The 15,714-nt window shown below is 48.1% G+C and overlaps 4 protein-coding genes across 5 annotated transcripts; 3 read left to right on the plus strand and 1 right to left on the minus strand.

Annotated features, from left to right (window-relative positions):
- The first annotated feature begins 1,258 nt into the window (after window positions 1–1,258).
- On the plus strand, window positions 1,259–4,954 carry LOC125537759 (serine/arginine repetitive matrix protein 2-like). The gene is made up of 3 exons (XM_048701078.1): window positions 1,259–1,345; window positions 2,806–2,883; window positions 2,972–4,954. The coding sequence occupies exons 1-3, from the start codon at window positions 1,259–1,261 to the stop codon at window positions 4,841–4,843; spliced, it is 2,037 nt and encodes a 678-aa protein (XP_048557035.1). The 3' UTR covers window positions 4,844–4,954.
- A 2,283-nt stretch (window positions 4,955–7,237) lies between these two features.
- LOC125539588 (V-type proton ATPase subunit G1-like) lies at window positions 7,238–9,662 on the minus strand. The gene is made up of 4 exons (XM_048703080.1): window positions 9,512–9,662; window positions 8,690–8,784; window positions 7,758–7,858; window positions 7,238–7,677 (listed from the first exon to the last, which is right to left on the minus strand). The coding sequence occupies exons 2-4, from the start codon at window positions 8,775–8,777 to the stop codon at window positions 7,534–7,536; spliced, it is 333 nt and encodes a 110-aa protein (XP_048559037.1). The 5' UTR covers window positions 8,778–8,784; window positions 9,512–9,662; the 3' UTR covers window positions 7,238–7,533.
- A 123-nt stretch (window positions 9,663–9,785) lies between these two features.
- Window positions 9,786–12,143, plus strand: LOC125539587 (multiple organellar RNA editing factor 2, chloroplastic-like). The gene is made up of 4 exons (XM_048703077.1): window positions 9,786–10,172; window positions 10,271–10,368; window positions 11,061–11,126; window positions 11,736–12,143. The coding sequence occupies exons 1-4, from the start codon at window positions 9,844–9,846 to the stop codon at window positions 11,885–11,887; spliced, it is 645 nt and encodes a 214-aa protein (XP_048559034.1). The 5' UTR covers window positions 9,786–9,843; the 3' UTR covers window positions 11,888–12,143.
- A 396-nt stretch (window positions 12,144–12,539) lies between these two features.
- LOC125539586 (thylakoid lumenal 29 kDa protein, chloroplastic) lies at window positions 12,540–15,341 on the plus strand. 2 transcript variants are annotated; one of them, XM_048703075.1, is made up of 11 exons: window positions 12,540–12,690; window positions 12,759–12,884; window positions 13,544–13,628; window positions 13,730–13,764; window positions 13,856–13,921; window positions 14,014–14,054; window positions 14,176–14,306; window positions 14,389–14,495; window positions 14,597–14,734; window positions 14,852–14,986; window positions 15,105–15,341. In XM_048703075.1, the coding sequence occupies exons 1-11, from the start codon at window positions 12,607–12,609 to the stop codon at window positions 15,213–15,215; spliced, it is 1,059 nt and encodes a 352-aa protein (XP_048559032.1). In that variant the 5' UTR covers window positions 12,540–12,606; the 3' UTR covers window positions 15,216–15,341. The 2 variants fall into 2 exon arrangements, with proteins under 2 accessions (XP_048559032.1, XP_048559033.1); XM_048703076.1 differs by having other exon boundaries at window positions 12,540–12,672.
- Window positions 15,342–15,714: the final 373 nt, after the last annotated feature.

Consider the following 15,714-nt stretch of genomic DNA (forward strand, 5'->3'; position numbering starts at 1 on the left):
GCTTCGAGGGGCCCACGAGGCAGGGGGGCGCACCCTACACCCTCGTGACCGCCTCTCTTCTTTCTTGACGGAGGGTCCAAGTCTCCTAGATCATATTTGTTGAGAAAATCACGTTTCGGAAGGTTTCATTTCATTTGGACTCCGTTTGATATTCCGTTTCTTCGAAACATTGAAATAGGCAAAAAAAAACAGCAATTCTGGGCTAGGTCTCCGGTTAATAGGTTAGTCCCGAAAGTAATATAAAAGTGAAAAATAAAGCTCAATATGGTCCAAAACAGTAGATAATATAGCATGGAGCAATCAAAAATTATAGATACGTTGGAGACGTATCAGCTGCATCAACAAACGGCACAAAGGGCTACCGCCTTGCTTGAGCAACCTCGTCGAGTTTCCACTCCAGCCACGACTTCCGCGATGCATCGAATGTTACGACTGTGGAGGGTGCCCGTCGGCTTGCCTTTGGATTCTTCTTCAGTCTCACCGTCTGCGTCGCTACCGTTGTGACTGCGGGGGGGTGTTGAGTAAGGTGATTGTATTGGATACATAGGATAGACTAGGAAAGTATTCTGGCTTGTCTTGTACTCCAAATAAATCATGTACTCCTATATATATGCCCACGAGACTCAAACAATACAACGAACTATTCCACCAAATCCCTTTCTCCCTTCTAACATTTCCAACATTAGGTTAGTTTTTTTTTTTTGAGGGTAACATTAGGTTAGTTGCCAGTCTTTTTTGGATGGCTACCAGTTTCTTTTTTCCTTTTTTTGTTTGAGAATACCAGTTTCTTTTTCCAGGAGAATGGTAACGGCATTCGGTATACTTGGGCCGCATGGGAACGGGATACCCTACCACTCCTTTCTAGCCCATCAAGGCAGGTAACTCTCCAGCGGGTTCTCGCGCCACGCAACACCCTCGTCAGTCGTCCCTTCCCCACACGAGCACTGCAATTCTGGAACCGCCTGTTCTCCCTTGCCACCGGAGAACTGCTAAATTCGCTCGACACCGTCGAAGAAGATGGAGCAGGCGACATCGATCTCGTCGTCCTCCCATGAACCTGGTTCGTTCCTGCCCCCCGTCTCCGTTTTGGTAGGAAATAGAGAAATTAAGCTTCTCCGTCCGATGCATGGAGGCGCGCAGTTCATCACGATCTGTGTTCTTACTTTTTCTTTTTTCTTTTCTTTTTTGGCGGGAAGATCTGTGTTCTTACTATTCATGTGACGTTTCTACTGAAGCGCCGGCGCCGGATGAGAATGAGATGGGGATGGAGCAGGTCCTGGCGGATCTGCAGGCGCTCAAGGGGCTCTACGGCCTGCTTTACAGGGCCCCCCAGCCAAATGAAAATGTAAGATTGCTTGAAGATCGATCAGCATGTTTTACTGCCTAAACAACCATTGCTTCTTTCAACAAGTCTTCTTCAACTGCGTCCGTCGATGCGTGCATTTTAAATTTCTGGATTTGCTAACTCTCGGTTGATCGATCATGACTTTCTTAATCATATTGTTTTTGAATTTCAATAGCAAATGCTGTTTTTCCCCCTCTTAACAAATTATTACAGCAAGCTGAATGTTTTCTTAGATTCATATGAACAAAGTTGTAAACTAGACTGGGAAATAAGATGTTCTCAGTCCGCTGAGATGATACTATATTGTTCTGCAACAAATTATTACAATAATATGAACTTTTTCTTTAAATCTGCATGAATAAATTGAGAAATGAGATTTGTTTTTATTGCCTTCAGACGTGTTTGGCTACCAAAGATTAGGAAGAACATAACATAACATAATGGAAAATGGTGGTTCTATTCCAAATTAGTGCATTATAAGTCTTTTTTTTGCATGAGAAACAAATTTCCACGCCAAAGGCGAAAAAAATGAGCTGTTGCCTTTGTTTCAAAAGAAAAGAGAGGTTTGCTATTTCTAAGGCAAACTAATACCAAAATGCCATTGTGAGGTTTACTGTTGTTGTGTGCTAGTTTTAGTTGCTTATTTGTAAAGTTCAACATGATTTTCAAACTGTATGCCCATCCAATTTTAAAAGGATAAAAAAATAAAAATATGATATCGTCGGATTAGAAATGGACACTCTCAAGAAATAAATGGGAATGGTTTTTCTACCCCTTGTCCTTGCTCGGAGATTCGTCCCACATTTTTCCGAGTTATGTTGATGTTTGCCTTGTTTGCTTGTTTCGTAGCGTATCATAAACGTTACACCGTTGAAGAGTGAAAATTTGTGCTTCTGTCAGATCCTCCCTATCTTTTGATCGAGCTTGTATAGGTGCATACTGCCTGCTAGGACCGATAGTACTATACTGTCTGGGATGGAGTCAGGTCCTTTGTCACCCCTAGGAGTCGTCTAGCAGAAATTTGTTTCTGGGTGGGGTAGAAGAACTAGGAATCACAGATCTCTGCCTTTAAGGTTGAGATGAATCGATCTCGTTCGACGGAACGAAAACACCTCATATGTCGAATTCCAGAAAACCAGCAAGAGGTTCCTCTCTTTTTGATCCCAAGGGCCGAGCGACAACCTCGACCAGAGCTGAAGTTTCGTCATATTTTGATCAAGTTCCATGGGATTTTCCCTTATTTTAGAAGTATATCGTAATGTTTCATTGTATATTATCAAAAATAGTTGCACGAAATATCCAACACATCGAACAGCAGATGAAAAATGCCGCCCATGGTAGATAAACGTTTCTTCGAAACTAACATGATAGTAATTGCCAATATACAAGAAAACTTCAGGCATCTTAGTTTCGTTTACATTTTCAGTTGCAACTCTAATTTAAACTCAACATTGTTGCAGTTGAACGAGGCATCAAGAGATATGTTAATGAAGATGCTAGACAACGCTACTCAGCAGACTCTCCTAAGACAGGCAAAGGTAATAATACATTTGCAGTAGTAATTATATATTGCCTTCTTGGGCAAATGCTGATAAGCAGAGCGATCGCTCGTCTGTACGCTTGCAGCTGCTGTCAGGCCCCCTGATGTCTCCTGCTGTGGAGAGGAAGCTCTCGATCCAACCAGGCCGCCGGACAAGCGGCAACGCCGAGCATCGCCTGAAGCCGACCGCGTCGCCCAGCCCCAGCCTCTGCGCCAGCCAGATGTCCCGGAGGCTGAAGCCGCAGAGCTCGGCGAGAAGCCGGGACGCCCGCAGCGTGTACGACGACCATCGCCGCCGCGAGAGGGACGGTCGTCTCCTTGCTCGCGTCGACTCCGGCCGCTCGTCAAGAACCGCGATGCCGCAGCTCCATCAGAGGACTCCGGATCAGCGCCTTTCCCGCCTCGCCTCCAACCGTTCGTCCAGGGTCGCCGAGCCGCGGCTCCATCCGAGCACTCCGGAGCAGCGCCTTTCCCGCGTCGACTCCAACCGCTCGTCCAGGGTCGCCGAGCCACGGCTCCGTCCGAGCACTCGGCCGGAGCAGCACCTTTCCCGCCTCGCCTCCAACCGTTCGTCCAGGGTCGCCGAGCCACGGCTCCGTCCGAGCACTCCGGAGCAGCGCCTTTCCCGCGTCGCCTCCAACCGTTCGTCCAGGGTCGCCGAGCCACGGCGCGGCGTGGCGAGCGGCAACGCTCCGCGCGCCGACCGCAGCGACAGGCATAGCAGGCTGCGCGGGAGCTCTGGACGTGGTGATCGTTCGTCGTCACCGTCGTCGTCGTCCTCGCCAGAGCGGAGCAACAGGCGCCGCTCCGTGTCCCGCGCGCCCTCGTCGCATGGTCGCGCCACGGTGCGAGGAGTGGGGGCGTATGGCTCCTCGACGCGTCGTTACAGCGGGAGGCTGGAGTCTGGGTTGTCCATGGGCGTGAGGTCACGCCGCGGCTCCGAGCGGGCCGGACGCGGCGCGGCCACGCCGAGGCGATCGTCGTCGAGCAGTGGCGAGGCGGCCACGATAAGCAGCCGCATCAGGCCGACCCGGGAACTCACAGAGCGCCGCGTACACGAATCTGAAGAAAGCGGAGAACGGAGCCTTCGGCGGCGACAGAGGAAGGAAGGTGCCGTCGGTGGCAGCACTAGCATGGGCTGGTCAAGCCGTCGGCCGCGGCGAGCGCTGGACCCAATCACCTCCGGCAGCACGTACAGCAGCAGCTCGTCAGCTGCCGCTAGCCCGTCTCCCTCCGCCAGCCCCACGGCGCCAACATCAACATCGGCCCCTTCAGCTTCTTCCTACTCCTCGTCGGCGTCGGCGTCAGCGCCGCGGCGAGGCAGTGCGCTGCCGGAGCACAAATTCAAGGAGGCGTCGAGCGCGTCAAGAAGTCGCCGGCGCCGGGAACGACAGGAGAGAAGGGAAGGGCGGCTACGAATGTTCAAGGAGAAGCTGGCGCTGGTGTTCCACCACCGCCATGACCATCACCACCACCACCACATCGGTGGCGGTGGCGGGCGCTCCGGCAGCCCCGTGCCCAGGCGCGACCGCCGCAGCAACAACAGCAAGTCGCCGTGGAGCTACCTCGGCGGCATGTTCCACCGCAGCATTGGCCACGACGCAAAGAAAAGCCACGACGCAAAGGAAAACCACGGCGCAAAGAAAAACCACGACGCAAAGGAAAACCAGGACGCAAAAAAGAAGACCACGAGCCGGACGGTGGTGCCGGTGCCGGCGCCGGCGAAGAAGCGCGGCGGGGGGCAAGCGCAGTCGCTGTTCGGCGCGCTGGTGAAGCACAAGTTGGGAGCGCGGAAGGCACCGGCGCGAGCTCCGACGGCGCGAGCTCCGACGGCGCGCGCGGGTACCCAGAGCAGGATGCAGGTCAATCACTGGTGGCAACTGCTGAGGCAACAGCACGGCCAGGCACAGCGTACCGGCAGGGCACGTCGTCGTTTAGGACAAGGGAAAGCACCGTAGTTTTGTGCGCCTGGGTCTGCAAGCACTCTCGTGCAGCATGTACTACAATGTGTGTTCAATTTGTTTGCTTTGCTTTAGTTGAGAAGTTGACCTGTTGGCCGGAGAGCCACGATGCCGAGTCCGGATTTACTAGGCCGCTGCCTCGATTCTCTGCTGTTTTGTTTAGACTTCCGATAGAATTAACTGCGAGCCGAACGCTGCGCCTCAAATAACGGGAAAGCCAGCTCCTGCATTGGCCATGCACGGGCGCTGCATGCGCGTGTGAAGCCTCGAGCGTGGGGCGAGGCACACCGGTTGGCTAGCTTCCTTCCGATTTCACCGGCCGGGATTAATTACAGACAATTACTGATAGCGCATTCAGTGACACCTAAATCCTGCCAATCCTGCCGTCCGGCCCTTTAAACCCGGACGGAGGTAGTATGTTCTTACAATTAATTTGTCGTTGCATTGAGGGTAGACAATAAAATCTGAGAATACAAATGATAAATGCCACATGTTACTCTCTCCTTTTCGGTTTACAGGGCTTATCTCAAAATTTTAGTTTTTTCATTTTATAAGGCTAAATTTGGTTGTTTTTCATCACATGTTCAGATTCTAAGGTGCATTAAATCATGCATGCAAGTATTAAGAGAAAATTGACCAATGCATGTACTTTATGCATGCATGCATTGCAATTTATGCATTGATAAACATAATTTTTTGAGGAAAACAAGTGCATTAATTAGGTGCTTTTGCAAATTACAAAAAGTATTCCACCATTCATCATCTACCTTGGTTGGTGAGATTTTTGAATTGAGCCATATAAACCGAAAAGGAGGGAGTAGGTGCGTGACACTTTGGCCCAAACATTTTTTGATGGCAATTCCAGTAACTCAAGGATAGCAAATTTCAATGATACACGGAAAGTTTCTGTCAAAAACTGAAGCACGAAAGTTGCCATGCTTGCCATCCTCGCGTGACTAAACTTACCATAGCAAAGGACGGTGGTGCTAAAAAGTCGTCGATGAGCCGCTGCTGAGATGCAACCACTGTGCTGCAACCAAGGTGTTGCTTGAGGGCGGTGCAAGCTTGCTAGCTATCGCCAGCGAAGGTGCTCACCGGTGCGGGTTGGCCTGCATAGGTCGTTGGGGTTTGCAACATTGCCTATGTTGCAGTGCAACATGCCCCGGTTGCACGAGCGGTGTTTGGAGAGTCATGCAAGCTGGAGGTGACCGCAACATGATCCATGTTGCAATTGGCGACCAATGACCCATGTGTTTTTGCACTCATTCAAGGTGACCCCAACATGGTCCATGTTGTAATGGATAACTGCCACATGGTCCGTGTTTGTGATGATGCGATGGCTACACGAGACAAATATAACGATGCATGACCCCAAACGATCTTTGCCAAAGATTAGTCGACTTGCGTGGTCCCTAAATTTCAGGAACCCTCTTACGAACGAAGACATACATGAGATTCATGGAAAGCCTGAGGCGGAGATGCGCCTGCTCGTAGGTCAATGGCGGACATGAGGCGAACAACTTCCTGCTAGACCAGAGAAGAAAAGAGCTCTCTATCTTGAAGTATCTTTCACCCTTTGAAATGGGGTGAGGGTTCCCCAATTTATAAAAAAATGGAAGAAGACTATAATTTAGCCCTTTGGGCTACAACATAAAATGAGAAGCATCATGATTCTCTTTACTGTTGATCCTAAAGGCAGCATGAGTGAGGCGATCCTTACACTAAACATAGCCTGCCCGGTAACTGAGCATAACATAAAACCCAACACGCTTGTTCAGAAGGTGTATTAAGGGAATGTTTGCAATATATGTCAATGGTATATTTGATTTTATGGAACATGGATATATGAAATAATAATATAAAAACAAAAAATTCATACTATGATTTATTGTGTTTGATTGATTATTGTAAAATATTTGTTGAATATAAATTGCATAACAGGACAAGCATGTTTGCATATCGAGGTGACCTTTTTCTCATGTATGTTGCATGCTGAGGTGGTACATTTGCATGTTGAGAGAAATATGTTAGTGTGGGGTAGCTATTTAGATATTAAGATTAACATGAAATTAAACTTAAGTAAAAAGGCATGCCAAATATATGGAAACAATCCAAACAAAGGCCAATAATTTGGACATGACCAAAATATTGGTAGGTAAGTTTATCACCATCCAAACATATCCTAAGAATAAAACACTACCAATGAACATACAATGGCAGATCCAATAGCCTATAGCTGCATTACGATTTGAATCAGGATGCATTTCCTGCATCCAAAAACTTTCCAGCGTCTAAAATTCATGCATTCAAAAGCTTTCGAGCATCTGAAGCACTCCATTTTTACGAACCCATTTCTGTTGTCAGAACAACATAGCTTGCCAAAGCTCACCATGGATTAAAAACTTATTTACTATTATGAATAATATATCTCACATAAAAGAATACATATACTGATAGCCATACAAGGGAGAGACAAAAAGGGCGGAAATCGACAAAATTTACGAACTAATCACCAAAGGTTTAGCAAGTAGTATCAGACATGGCTGCTGCTGAACTGTAGCAGCTTATTTCCAAGACAACAAGGAATTACAGCTGGAAGTGGCAAAAGCCATTTCTTATAATACCTCCCAAAGAAATGAACAGATAGTACAAAGTTGCCATCATATGCAGGGCTGACTCATCAACCTTTAGTTCTTCACAGTGGTGACGTGCCTCAGAAGCATTTGAATCACCTCTGGAGAGATGTTTGCTGCCTGCTGCTTGAGCTGCTCAATCTTTACGTTTGTCTCTTGCTCAAGGCGTTTGACGTTTGCGCCAGAGTCACCGCTGGTCTGGAAGTGGAAATGATCAGAAGCCCTGTTATTATCTTATATAAACGAACAGATTGAATGTGCAGATGCGCGGTACATACCTCGGTGAGCTTCCTCTGGAAATCAGCCTCCATTTGTGCACGGTACTCAGCTATTTCTCTCTCAGCCTCTTCTTTGGCTTGCCTAAGCCTCGCCGTTTTAGCTGACAGAGACATCAGATTTCAGTTCATAGACAGAAGTAGATAGGAGTAATTTAATTTCAGCTTCGCAGTGAACAATAATATTCATAGAAGTTCAAATATTTCTATGGTACTCCCTCCGCTCCTAAGTATGTCTTTTTAGAGATTCCAATGCGGACTACATACGGAGCAAAATGAGTGAGTCTACACTCTAAAATATGTCTATATATATCCGTATGTAGTCCTTATTGAAATCTCTAAAAAGACTTATATTTAGGCCCCGGAACCCAAAGACTTTGATAACCGTAACAGATTTTGCCAACTCAACAATGCAATGCAAACATTTCACTTTCTGTACCCAACAAAAGAAAAGATGACATGGCCTATCAAGTAAGAAAGACAACATTACCAGGCAAAGAAGTTACACAACGCTAGCAACCATGCTCTGTGCTACAAACCAGATGATGATCTCATAACTCACAATGGAACAACATCTATCATGACTTTAAAGTTCACTTAGTATAGCAGACGAGACATAGCAAATACTCTCTCCGTTCCCTAAAATAAAACCTTTTAGCTATTTCAAAATATTGATTACATACATACTAAAATGAGTGAACATACATACTAAAATGTGTCTAGATACATACGAATCAGGAAAAAGCTAAAAGGCCTTGTGTTCATTAGAAAATGACATTAGATCATGACAAATCCTACAAAAATCGGTGAATGCATCAAAATATAAAGTATCCACTGTAGCAAACAGAGCAGACCCTCACAGACTTCATAATGTTCTCACTCCACAATATTATGCTCGATACATAATTAATTAAGCCAAAAAATAAGAAATTTACCAGCCCTAGCAGCATTTACAATTTGCTGAGCTTCTTGCTCTGCAGCAAGCAATTGCTGGATTCCACTCGGGCGCCTGCTTGAGTCCATGTTTGGGCTGCAGAATGAAGAACAATAATCAACGAAATGCAAATGGGTATGCAATATTGTTACATGGTTAGGAGTCCTAAAACACAGAATGTCACATAACATCCCAAAACTCCTAACAAAAGGGAAGCCTATAGCACTATCCATGCTGTAACCACCTGCAGTTTTACAGACAGAGATAGCTGGAAGAAAAATCGCACAAATCTGCTACTCAGAATACCAAATATCAACATTAGCTGGAGCTACAAAACTACCACAGAAGGCAGTATTTCGCTTCAAGCGGCTTAAACATTCATACGCAATTGCCTGATTCCAGGGCCTGACTACCTTGGAGCAACAAACTAATCAGGTCAATTTAGCGTACATAGCAACAGCCACTGCAGAATAGTTGGATCTACCCAGGCAGGTCTACACAAGCTTACAAGCCAGCTAGATGCCCACACATTACGGACCGCTACCTCAAACTGCAAATCCAGATCAGATCAGCTAAGATCCAGCAACAGAGGCCAGCTACTTGACAAATCAGCGATCCCCGAACACCCTTTGCTTATCCTCAATCGACCGGATCATCAAACAAACAGCGCCCAAATTGCAATAGCGTGAGCGAGCAGGATCGAATCGACGAAACGACCCGGCATCAAGCGCGGCCGATTCCGGCCCAGATCCGCCCAGATCGACGCGACGGGAAAAGAAATCAACGGAAAATCCCCCTGCGAGGAGGCGGATCGAGCTCGTACCTGACGGAGAGAGGCGAGACGACTCGAATCACGTGGAAGACGAGAAGGATCCGTGGGGAAAAGCTATCCTCTGCTGCTCCTCTCGCCGTCGTGGCCCCGACCTTTCCAGACTATTTATTACGGCCGCGCAATTGTATCGTTGTCTTGTGCCGAGCAGGGCCGGGCCGGGCCGGCCGTTTCAGATCCACTCGGTTACGAATAGGGCCTGTTAGCACTAATAAGGCCCAGAGGCGCGGGCAGCAAATAATAATATCTCTTCTCCCAAACCCCCAATCAAAACCCCATCCATTCCGGTTCCACCTCCTCCTCCGCTCGTCTCCTACTCTCCCGCCATGGCCACCGCAGCGCGCGCCGTCGCCGCCGCCGCGCGCCCGGCGCGGCCGGTGCTCCAGCCGCGGCGCCTCCCGTGCCCATCCGCTCGCCCCGCGCGGCCTCGCGTCGGCCGCGCCGTCCGCTGCATGGCGCGGCGGCCCGACGCCTCGTACTCGCCGCTGCGGCCGGGGCAGGGCGGGGACCGCGCGCCCACGGAGATGGCGCCGCTGTTCCCCGGCTGCGACTACGAGCACTGGCTCATCGTCATGGACAAGCCCGGCGGCGAGGGCGCCACCAAGCACCAGATGATCGACTGCTACATCCAGACCCTCGCCAAGGTCGTGGGCAGGTAATCCGCGCGCGTTTGGCTCGATTTCTATCCGTCCCTACCGTGGGTGTTTCGCGGAATGAGGCTAATTTTGGTTTTGCTGTTGGTCGCCGGTGTAGCGAGGAGGAGTCGAAGAAGAGGATCTACAACGTGTCCTGTGAGCGCTACTTTGGGTTTGGGTGCGAGATTGACGAGGAAACGTCCAACAAGCTGGAAGGTATACATCAGCGAAATGCAAACTTTTTTCCATATTTAAGCACACATTGTGATAATTGGATATGAGTGCCATCTTAGGTTTCAGTTTCCAGTTGATGTACAGTCGTATTTCAGTATTCTGTTGTCTAGTTTAATAACATGATTAACACACCCTTTTGCTAACTGCGGGTCAAAACATTTCAAGTGCAAAATGTGTGAATGCCAAGGTCCAAGGATTACATAATACTGGGAAAAGGGCAAGTTGTAACATGCTCATGTTTGTCCCATATTAGTAGAGACTGAATTGTGCTGCACTATTGCAATCTGTGATCCTTTGGTGATGGGTATATTGGTTCATGGACATTGTTTTTTGTATATCTCACTTGGGTTGTATGGTATGCTACTGCACTTTTACCTTCGTTGATGGTGTATCAGGGATTTGATTTCTTGATATTTTGATTCTAGAAGGTTTATTATGTGAAATGTGCTGTAACAGCCTTATGTTTGGCATATACTACTTGTTTGTGGAATGTTCAGTAGCTAATCTGAAGAGAAAGTTTGCTATTGACTAGTGAGTACAGCTTCAGTGTTATGGTATTTATATACTTATCTGCATATGTACATTTGTTTAATGTCAGTAGCTAATATTCAGAGATATTTTGCTGTTGGATATCTGGTGGTTTCATAACCGTTGTTTGTGTTTTCAATATACAGGCCTCCCGGGTGTTCTTTTTGTGCTTCCGGATTCCTATGTTGATGCTGAGAACAAGGACTATGGTGGTAAGATTATTGCTTATGTTCTCTCTATTCCATTGTTTTGGCGTATTTTTCGAATTTTATGCTAGCTGTTGGTAGGCCATACTTTATGATTGTCCTTGAAGTAGAATTGGTCAATCAGATTTATGATACCTTAATCCAAATGACTTGATTCTACTTAATGAGTCACTATCAGTTCTGTGCATTGATGTGCTCACTGCACAGTTTGATTCAATATACTCCCTCCGTAGATACATTCGTATGTAGACAAATCTAAGACAAGCTTTTTTGGACGGAGGTAATAGTTACTACATTACATGATTGAGGAAACCTTATTTAGGAGTATAAAGGTGCATTAATTTATTAGTCAGTGTTAAGGTTATAGTCCTTAAATGATCCTTTTGGAAAGACTGATCCTTCAAACATGATTTGCATGGCTTTCTATTCAAGGGTTTATACCATCCTCAGACTGTTCACATGCCTCCTGAGCCGTTAATTGTACAAGTGCAATTGATCCTTTCAGACCTGAAGTATATACTACACCTATGCATACTTCTGTTCTCCATGAAGAACATTTCTCACAAATGTGATCATATTTGTCCCGGATTTTCATCATGCTGCCCTTCTTTGCAGCCGAGTTATTTGTGAACGGAGAGATCGTCCAACGATCACCGGAAAGGCAGAGAAGGGTGGAGCCGGTGCCTCAGAGAGCTCAAGATAGACCGCGTTACAGCGACCGGACTCGCTATGTGAAGAGGAGGGAGAACCAGGCCTACCAACGGTGACATGTCCCCGTCGGTGTACCGCACAAGTGGCCCACTGCTATCGCTCCTTGCCCTAGATATAGCAACTGCTCCACGCCCGAAATGCCCCTCGTCGTCTTTGCTGCATTGTAGCCTCGCCATATCTGGGCGTTTATTTTCTTCACGAACTGTAGGTTAAGGACTGCATGTACTACTGTGAGTGACTTGTTCCGTTGTTTTGGTAACGGTATCTTGGTTTGCGGCGGAAAGAAAAAAAAAGTTCATGTGTTTGGAGCTCTGAGATTATTTTCACTCGTGATGATGAATCCTCCCTACCCTGTTTCAGCTCCATTAATTCGCCCTCTGTAACAAGCGTAGGTAGTAGCAGCACTGCAGCAGGGAGCTCATTTTCAGAAATCATCCATCTCTGTGTTGTCGCACGAGCCATGATGCCAGTGACCACGGGAGGCGGCACGGTTCGGTAACAATGTGGAAGCCAATCGGGGACGCGGAGGAACAACGCAGCGGCGCGATGAGTTTTACCAGCAAACGTGTGGTGGCGGTGGCGACATGGAGAATGCACGTGCAGGTCCGTGATTGGCTGCCTTATCCGCCGAATCCTACACGTGCAGGTCCGTGATTGGCTGCCTTATCCGCCGAATCCTCCCGCTGCATGCCGAGCGCACAACACACGCGCCGGCCAGCCAGCCAGCCCCGTGACCGAGACCGTGCGAGCGCTCAAGTCGAACGGAGTGAGGGAAATGGCGGGCGCGACCTTCCTCTCTGCTCCCGCGCTGCGCCTCGGCCTCCCTTCCGTCTCGTCGCCGGTGCGCAGACACGCACACGTATGTATGCTTCCCGATTCAGACCGCGAGTCCCCTCTCATGCTAAGTTAACAGCTTTCTCCGTGCAGATTCAGGTGTGCTGCCAGGCCAAGTCCGGGGGCTCCGGCGCCGAGGCGGCCGCCGCTTGCGAAGAGGCTCTGCGGTTCCGCAGAAGGGATCTGATCGGGGGCTGCTTCGGCGCCGCCGTTGGCTTGGTATGTGATACTACTTCTCTATGCAGCTCAGCAGTCCCTGCAGGCTGCAGCTCAGCTCTGCTGCATCATCATGGGTGGCAGTATGGTACAGCTAAACAAATGCAGCATGCATGATGGAAGAATGATGACAACCGGCACCTCCATGGCTTTTTTTTTGAACCGGGCCTCAACCCCTTTCCATTAAAAGCATAACGGAAATACATACTTCAAAGAACCACAGACCCAAGAACCAAATTCAGCATAAGGAAACTAGAAAGGGGGGGCGAGTTCAAGGCACCACTGGGAAACCCACCATGAGCACTCGTCATCGAGCAGCTCATTGCGGGGCGAAAACCCAGCGACACCTGTGATCACGCAACCTATAGGATCTAAACACCAAGGAGTCTCCAAAAGGAACCCGAAACAGTCTAAATTCACCAAGCTTACAGGCTCACAAAAGAGCAATCAGAGCACTCGCGCAGGAGTGAAAGGCAGCCTATCCCTGACAGACGAGAACTCGAAGCTTCGAAGAGATGCAGAAGGGATCAGTTCGAAGCTGAGTTGGTTGGAGCCACGCAGATTCTCATCATCATCGAAGCACTGGACCTGAGCATCTTGGCTCCGCGCTCCATGGCTTTTATCTATCGTAATTACAGTTGTTTGTTTATGCGGTGTGTTAGGAAATCGTTGAGGGCTCTACGAGGTTCACAGGGGTGGCTGCTGCGGCTGACCTGATCGAACGCCGGCAGCGCTCCGAGTTCCAATGTAGGTTGCCTCAGCTCCCTCTTTTCGCTTCAAATGCTACGTAGTACATATGCTTCTTAATGACCTTTCGGGTTGGTGCACTCTGCTGTTTGTTTCTTCAGCAAGCATCAAAAGCACCCTCACAGCAGCCATAGAGGTGAGATAACTGCACATTATGTACACTCAGATCGTCATCAATTTCACCTGTCTGTCCCATTGTCGGCTGAAACTCTGAAAGTCTTTTGCAGGCAAAGCCAGAGCTCGTGCCGTCTCTCTTGACCTTGGCACTGAATGATGCTATGACATACGACAAGGTCTGCTCTCTAAATGGCTTCTGGCAATTGGTTACATGTTCACATTGAGGTAACTGATGGTGCTACTGGCTGTTAACTTAACTCTTCTGCAGGCTACGAAGACAGGAGGGCCAAATGGGTCCATCAGGCTAAGGTAGTAGCTACCAGCTTCTCTTTCTGCATCTTTGTGGTTATGTTACAGTTAAGCTCTGCAAGTGACAGCCTAACAAGTTGCTCGGCCTTGTTGTTTGATCAATTCCTGTTAAACAATAAAGTGCAGAAATAAGCAGACCTGAAAACAGTGGACTTTCTGCTGCCTTAGATCTGCTAGTAGAAGCAAAGAAAGAGATTGATTCCTACTCCAAGGGAGGCCCCATTTCATTTGCAGATTTGGTCCAAATAGGGGGTATGCTAATTTGATTAGCCATATGATCTGTGTGTGTACTGCACTACTGATGTATACTCAAATAAACTTTTACCCGCAACAGCATCACAGGCACTTAAGAAAACGTTCCTTGATGCGGCCATTGCCAAGACCGGTGGGAACGAAGAGAAGGGAAGGACCCTATACTCGGCATACGGTTCAAGTGGGCAGGTATTCATCCACTTCGCCAGGCCGGAGCCTGTCTGTTCATTTCTTCTTCTGTAATATAGACCTAGTTTGCTAATATACAAGTCGGTACACATTCATTGTAGTGGGGTTTCTTCGACAAAATATTCGGGCGAGACGACGCACAAGAACCTGATCCAGAGGGCAGGGTGCCTCAGTGGAGCACCGCTTCTGTCCAGGAAATGAAGGACAAGTTTATCTCCGTCGGTCTCGGTCCTCGTCAGGTCACTTCTACTCATTGATCGTTTCATAATTTCTCCTTTAGTTACAGATCACTTTTTCTATTGGACTGCAGAAGTTGTGATTTCAGTCTAACCAGTACCAGGAGAATTCTACTGCAGGTTGCTGTGATGTCGGCCTTCTTCGGACCCGACCAAGCTGCCACGGAGGAGAAACTGATCGCTGATCCAGACTGCCGGCCATGGGTCGAGAAGTACCAGCGCAGTCGCGAGACGGTCTCCCGAACCGACTACGAGGTAAGGGATTTAATGGACATGTTCAAGCTGCCAATGCCAATGCCGCAGGACATATATATGTTCTGAAATCCTCACCTCTGGTTTTTAAACTCTGCTTCTGAATGTGTATGTATGCCAGGTTGACCTGATAACCGCGGTCACCAAGCTGAGCTACCTGGGCCAGAAGATAAACTACGAGGCCTACACATACCCCAAGCAAAAGATTAACTTGGGTAAACTGAAGCTGTGATTGATGATTGCGCTGGGCATATCTGCGAGCGATTGGGTGTGTATGGAGAATGAGTTTGATATGGGGAGAGTTAATGTTTTGGCTGAGTCTTGTCGTGTTTTAGAAAAAGAAAGATTTATTGCTTTTGCTCTCTGCGTCATAGATGCACACACATACCTTTTTTTAGTTGTTGGAGCTGATTCTGGCAGATCCATCAGTAGGGTATCCCAGCGAGGTGAGTAGATCGGCAGGAGGCCAGATTTACCTAGGTTCAGGTCCTCCTTACGAGGTAAAACCCTACTCGGCCTCGGCTTATTTTTAGTTGTATGTTGTCTATCGACTAGCTCAGTCTCGGCTTATATAAGATATTGCGGCCCCTGGGTTGCACAAACATAGTCAGCTATGTCCCCCTAAAAAAAACATTGTCGACTATGTCGGTGGAGGAGAGTCCTCTATGGCTTCAGCTTCCTTGTCTTGAACAGTAAGGCCTCCAGCGTCTTCCTTCTATAGAGCCCATGGG

The sequence above is a fragment of the Triticum urartu genome, chromosome 2, assembly GCF_003073215.2.
Source record: "Triticum urartu cultivar G1812 chromosome 2, Tu2.1, whole genome shotgun sequence".
NCBI lineage: Eukaryota > Viridiplantae > Streptophyta > Magnoliopsida > Poales > Poaceae > Triticum > Triticum urartu.